The sequence below is a fragment of the Hypomesus transpacificus genome, chromosome 23 (genome assembly GCF_021917145.1).
Source record: "Hypomesus transpacificus isolate Combined female chromosome 23, fHypTra1, whole genome shotgun sequence".
In the NCBI taxonomy this organism is placed as follows: Eukaryota; Metazoa; Chordata; class Actinopteri; order Osmeriformes; family Osmeridae; genus Hypomesus; species Hypomesus transpacificus.
This window is the reverse complement of record NC_061082.1, coordinates 13,854,532-13,861,120: the sequence shown is the minus strand read 5'-3', so window position 1 is coordinate 13,861,120 and position 6,589 is coordinate 13,854,532. Positions and strand designations below refer to the sequence as shown.

The 6,589-nt window shown below is 42.2% G+C and overlaps 2 protein-coding genes across 2 annotated transcripts; one reads left to right on the top strand and one right to left on the bottom strand.

The window, feature by feature from the left end:
* The first annotated feature begins 1,382 nt into the window (after nt 1-1,382).
* On the top strand, nt 1,383-5,284 carry LOC124485849 (putative nuclease HARBI1). The gene is made up of 3 exons (XM_047047695.1): nt 1,383-1,875; nt 4,231-4,841; nt 4,920-5,284. Exons 1-3 carry the CDS (start codon nt 1,817-1,819, stop codon nt 5,282-5,284), a joined length of 1,035 nt encoding a protein of 344 aa, XP_046903651.1. The 5' UTR covers nt 1,383-1,816.
* LOC124485076 (nuclear apoptosis-inducing factor 1-like) lies at nt 5,265-6,323 on the bottom strand. Its single transcript, XM_047046386.1, has 2 exons — nt 5,648-6,323; nt 5,265-5,536 (listed from the first exon to the last, which is right to left on the bottom strand). Exons 1-2 carry the CDS (start codon nt 6,057-6,059, stop codon nt 5,328-5,330), a joined length of 621 nt encoding a protein of 206 aa, XP_046902342.1. The 5' UTR covers nt 6,060-6,323; the 3' UTR covers nt 5,265-5,327.
* Between the last annotated feature and the right edge of the window lie 266 nt (nt 6,324-6,589).

Sequence of the window (6,589 nt, the reverse complement as noted above, 5' to 3'; positions counted from 1 at the left end):
TCGGGGGAAACAACCTCAGCCAAGTGACCGGGCTAGACCTGACGAGGCGGATGAAGCGAGATCTGGGGGCCATCATGGAGATGTTCCCAAACACTCTGCTGGTGTTTTCGGATATCCTGGAACGCTGCGTCTGGAGGTATCAGAGGAGCACCAGCGCTTCTGGTATTGACAGGGCAAGACGTCAAGTCAACGCAGCGGTGTCTAGCTTCCTGGCCGACCGTGGGATGGGGAGCATTCAACACCCCCAAATACGACACGGTTTCGTGTGGATGTACCGACCCGACTGTGTCCACCTTGATCACGTTGGAAACAATGTTTTATTGGGAAACATCCAAGACGGTCTCCGACGACTCCTGTGCTAGCCACAGCACACACAACAACGACTCTTTTAAGAGCCACCCAAAATGTAAAAAAAGGAACTATTTGACCGTTCAAAGTGCCGTTGTAATTTTACAACCATGGGGTCTTACAGGGTTAAATGGTACCATCTTTACATATTTGAAGTGTGTTATAAAAAGCGGCGTCACGTAGGCTACATTGCGAGCTCAGCTCACGGTGTCCTACTCTATATAGCGAGTCTCTGAGCTTGCTTTAAAATAACAGAAAACATTAATATATTGACGTTGATACATTAAGATGCTTTTATGAATCAATATGTCCTACCACTTGAGAAACACTGTCCTACACATAGTTAGACAAATGCAATATTAGACGTCCCATAGCCTACCACTTTATGACCAAGTGCAACAGGTGCCTCGAGAGGATTAAGGAGTTGAAGAAGCAGATGCTGTGTGTTCCTCTTGTTGGGCAACCAACAAGTTGTTTATATCTTATTTACTAAGATATAAACAATTCAATTTAACTAAGTAACTCAATTTACTAAGTTACCTACTGAGCGCTGCATCTTCATGAGCTACATTTGGCCTCCTTCTCTTCCAACCAACTAGTATCACCTCTCCTCCATCTGAGTGATGCATGTAATTTTTACAAAATTATTATTACAAAATTATTATCAAGGGAACAATGGTCAGAACTGCAGTCATACACTTAAATGCTTTTTTAAATATGTAAACACCAGGGGCCTCATTTATAAAGCTTGCGTACGCCCAGAAGAGGGCGCACGCCAATTTCTAAGCAAATATTGGGATTTATAAAAACCAAACTTGACGGGAAGAGTGCGGTCCTCCACGCAAGCTCTGACCCATGCGTACGCACAGAAAGTGGAGAAAGGAAAAACGGCGACGCCGTTGGCAGAAGAATGAAACGCGGAAACATTTTGAAACTGAGACCAATGTGTAAAATAAATCAAATTATTGCCTCTGATTAGGCCTAATCATATTAAGAATTCTCAAAAGCCATTCTTACAATGAATACACAAACACCTGTTTCATAGATTCTCTATGCAGTGCGGGGGGAAAATAAAGAAAACTAGTAGTCTATCATAAATTCATATAAATATATATTTGCAAATAAAACCATGTTCTGTAATTATTAAACAAAATGTGCATGTTATGGAATTTATTCTCATAAATAATAAGGCGATAAGGACAAGTTTACACGGATGCTTTTTCTCGAGGCTTCCGTCTGGCGATAGGAGCACATAGCGCTTATCGTTTGTTTTAAATGTCTGTTTTTTGTAGCCTAAATCGTGTTCAAATCAGGGAGTTGAATTATGATTATACATGCTTGTTGTGCAACACCATTTGTTGTTTACATAATTTACGAATTAGATGAACTCCCACACCTGTAGCATGTTAGGTTCAATCAAATGGATGGGTATAAAAAGGCATGCCAGCACAATGCGTAATGACGCAAAATGGCTGAATTGGCTTTTTTTGAAGACGTTGCTCGACAGAGAATAAGGAGGGAGAGAATTTTTTTTTTTTTTTTTTTTTTTTTTTTTTTAAGTCCGATATGGCTTTATTGATAGTTTTTATGTCGTTTGTGTTAAAATTCACAAACAGCATGGACATGGGATACAGTATTTTTGGAAGGACTGTCATCTTGATGATGTTGATTCTACCTAGAAATGAGACAGGGAGACTCCTCCATCTTGTTAACATTTCTTTGATACTTTTAACCAAAGGATTAATATTTTCTGCATACAGTTGATTAAGCTGGGGTGTGACCTTAATTCCTAGATAGTTAAACCCAGACGGAGCCCAGCGGAAGGGACGAATGTAGGATGGTTCAGCATTTATGCCATCGTCTAGGATCATTATTTCGGATTTATCAAAATTTACCTTATAACCGGATATTGGGCCAAATTCTTCAATACATTCAGTTAATGCTGCTAATGATTTAGAAGGTTTTGTTAATGTCACAAGGCAATCATCAGCGTACAACAGAATTTTGTGTTGTTTTGACCCAAGCGTTACCCCCTGGATATCTGGGTTTTGCCTAATAGCCAACGCTAATGGTTCTATAGCCAGAGCAAACAAAATAGGAGACAGTGGGCTCCCTTGAGCCGTGCCTCTTGTCACTTTAAAGGGAGCAGACAACAGTCCATTAGTCAGAACAGAAGCTGTAGGTGCCTTGTAAAGCAATCTAATCCAGCTCAGAAAGCCAGACCCAAAACCAAATCTTTTCATTACATCAAACATATATTCCCACTCGATTCTATCAAACGCCTTTTCAGCATCCATAGAAACGATAGCCCCAGGCGTTTTAAAGGTATTAAGATAATGAATAATATGGAATAAGCGTCTTGTGTTGTGATAAGAATTTCGACCTTTAATAAATCCTGTCTGGTCCGCATCCACAATTGAGGATACAATGTTCTCTAGTCTAAGAGCCAGTATCTTGGATAGTATTTTATTATCTACATTAAGGAGGCTAATTGGTCTATAGGAGGAGCATAGCTCTGGATTTCTATCTTTCTTTGGTATTAATGTTATGTTGGCCCTATACAGAGATTCCGGGAGCCTAGACTCCTCAAAGGATTTATTAAAAACCCTTAGCAGAAGGTTATTGATTTTCCCCTTCATTATCTTGAAGAACTCTACTGGAAAGCCATCTTCCCCTGGACTTTTCCCTGATTGAAGTGTTGAGATGGCTTTATCAATTTCCAGTATGGAAATAGGGGAGTCCAAGAAGTTTGACTGTTCCTCTGATAATTGTGGAATACATAGCCGATCTAAAAAGTCACCTGCTCTAAGCCTCTCCATGTCAATCTCTGAACTGTATAGGTTAGCATAGAATCTTTTAAAGCTCTCATTAATTTGACAATTATTAATATGTCTTTCATTATTCTCGTCCAATATAGCTGATATATATGATTTTACAGGGGCATTTCTTGCTAGCCGTGCTAAGAAGCGATTTGGTTTGTTTGCAAGTTCAAAAAAATGTTGTTTAGTGAAAAGAATATCAATTTCTGCCTTCCTTGTTATCATATTACGTAATGCTGTTCTTGTTGTCTTTAGTTCAATAAGGATTGCATCTGATTTTGTCGTATAATAGGCTTCTTCTAATTTTTTTAGTTTGTTTTCTATCTCAAGTTGTTCGGCAGTTCGCTCTTTTTTCTTCCGACTTGTATATGATATAATCATACCCCTCATGTAGGCCTTATAAGTGTCCCAAACAAGTCTTGGATCAGCTCCATTCTTATCATTTGTCTCTAAGAATAAATCAGTTTGGTCTGCCAGATATTTTATACATTTTTCATCCATAAGCAGAATTGCATTCATTCTCCAAGAATATGAACGATCATGTGGTCTAAGCGGATGCATAGCCATGACTACAGGAGCGTGGTCTGAGAGAGCAATGTGGCCTATATCTACATGTTCAACTAAATGTGAAAGACACCTAGAAACAAAAATATAGTCAATACGCGAAGCTGACGAATGGGGTTGAGAGTGAAATGTATATTGTTTTGAAAGTGGGTTACAATGTCTCCATATGTCCAAGAGATCAAATTCCTTATTAATATTCAAAACAGACCTGGCATTTTTAGATATATTCGTCTGAGGGGGAAGTCTATCCGTCATTGGGCATAAGGCACAGTTAAAGTCACCCCCAATTATCATGTTGGGACAGTCCATGTCTGCTATTTGACAAAGTAGAGATGCATAAAAGTTTTCATCCTGGATATTAGGGGCGTAAACATTACCTAATAGAATATTTTCACCGTGTAATACCCCTTTAACCAGAACATATCTACCTTCAGTGTCTTTGAAAGTAGCTGTAACAGTAAACGGGAGATTTTTATGCAGCAAAATGATGGGAGAGAATTTTTAGAGAGCACACAGACTTGCTGGCTAATGGGGACGAGTGGCTGATAAGCAGATTCAGACTGCCGCGCGCTGTCCTGCTCGAGCTGTGCGCGGTGTTGGGCCCAGCTTTGGCGAGGAACACCCGGCGCAATAACGCCGTGCCAGTCCCACTTCAAGTTCTGACCACACTGGGTTTTCTGGCAACCGGCACTTTTCAGAGGGAGTTGGCTGACAGGTCGGGGATATCTAAGCCAACCCTCAGCCGTGTTATGCCAGACGTGTTAGGAGGAATTGTAAGTTTGACACATCTTTACATCAAGTTTCCTTACACGGTGGCTGAACAGGCAAACAAAAAAGCGCAATTTGCAGCAATGTCCGGTTTCCCAAATGTAATCGGTGCCATTGACTGCACTCATGTTGCTATAAGGGCGCCGAGTATGAATGAAAATGCTTTCGTTAATCGAAAGCATTTTCATTCAATAAATGTCCAAGTCATTTGTGATGCGGACATGTTACTCGTAAATGTTGTAGCTCGGTGGCCTGGGTCAACCCATGACTCATTCATTCTGAGACAAAGCAGTGTTGGTCGGAGACTTGAGGCTGGGGCTGTGCGTGATGGCTGGATTCTGGGTAAGTTTGATTGATGTGAACATCTTAAAAGGCATTTTCTCTGTACTTCAGTATCTAATTATTTCACTATCCTTGCAGGGGACAGTGGGTATCCACTGAAGCAGTGGCTGCTCACGCCTTTCGCCAACCCCCAGAGCGCGGAGGAAAGGCAGTATTACATCAGCCATACCCAGACACGGTCTGTGGTGGAGCGCACCATAGGCCTGTTTAAAGGCAGATGGCGGTGCCTAGACCGCACTGGAGGGATGCTTTTATATAGACCGGAGAAGGTGTGCCAGATGATACGTGCATGTGCTGTGCTACATAATATGGCACAACTGCAAAATGTGCCTCTACCCCCTGGAGCGGAAGCTGCATGTGTTCGACCCGACCCCCAGCCCCAGGCATTTCAGCCAAACGGTGCGGCTGTGCGCCAGAGTTTGGCTGTGATGCGGCGGTTGTGAAAACACCAAACAAGGTATGGAAATACAATTGTTTATTAACAAATTATTTCATTTTTGTGCTTATTTCGGACAACACTGTCTTGATGGCCTTTAACTCTCCTGCCACTTCCCTGATGCACTGAATAGTTTCCCTCTGCATGGCAAGGACTGCGTCGGTGAGGACACGCCCGCTGCTGGATGGAGATGGAGACGGAGACGGAGAGGCACGTGGAGGTTCAGCTGCAACACCCTCTCCACTGGAACATGCAGCAACAAAAAAAAAAAAGGGATTTGTGTAAATAAAGTGTTTTGTACATACACGAGTGACTTGAATGCATTTATTTTACTCATTCCATAAAAGCAATTGCAAATAAGCCTACATACCCATTTCATCTGCTGGCACGTCGGTGTCCCCCTCCGCCTCTGTCACCACTCCACTCAAGAGGGACTCGCCGATGATGCCTGCCAGCCTCTCATCAAGAGGGGTCAGTTCCGGCGTCCCCTTTCCCCCGCCCGTGGCAGACACGCTCTGGCGATGGTGCGCCAGGCGCTTTTTGGCCTCGACTTTAATGTCTGACCATTTTTTTTTCAGTTCGGCCACAGTCCGATCTTCTGATGCAGTGGCATTCACTGCCTCAGCAAGAGTTTGCCACTCCAAAGTTTTTTTGGCATTAGTGACTCCCATACTGTGCCCTCCAAACAAAATCTTTTTTCTTTTCTCCACCTCCCCAACCAAAACTTCGATCTCGCAGTCTAAGAAATTTCTTTTTTTTGTTTTTTTTCCTGCGCTTGCCATGTTTCTTTCTCTGCTGGCCCAGAATTAATATTAATTAGGGGCGTTTCATTGACTATTTATAGGCAATATGGGCGTGCCACACAGCCGCCAAAGCTGCGCCAGATTTAGAGTTGATTGTGATTTATAAAGGGAAACAGGCGTAGGACGTGAGTGCGCACTGTTTTATAAATCCGAATATTTTTGTTCGCACGTACATCCTACATTTCTTCCGTATGCCAGCTTCCACGTGAATCCCACGCAAAGCTTTATAAATGAGGCCCCAGGAGACTATGGGCAGCTGGGGCAGCCCCAAGCACACCCTCACAATTTCCCCAGAAATTGTATGCGCTCTAGTTTGCTTTGTATTTTATTTTTTGTTACAAAAAAAGTATTGAAAATATACAAACCATACATTGCCACATCGATACTATTTTTGTACATGAAGGTACAGAACATTTGCCAAATGGCATAATAACATTGTAATCAAAAATACACATTTTATAATACAGACGCAGTGAGGCAAGCGAGAGTGCGAAACGGACCGCGCCATC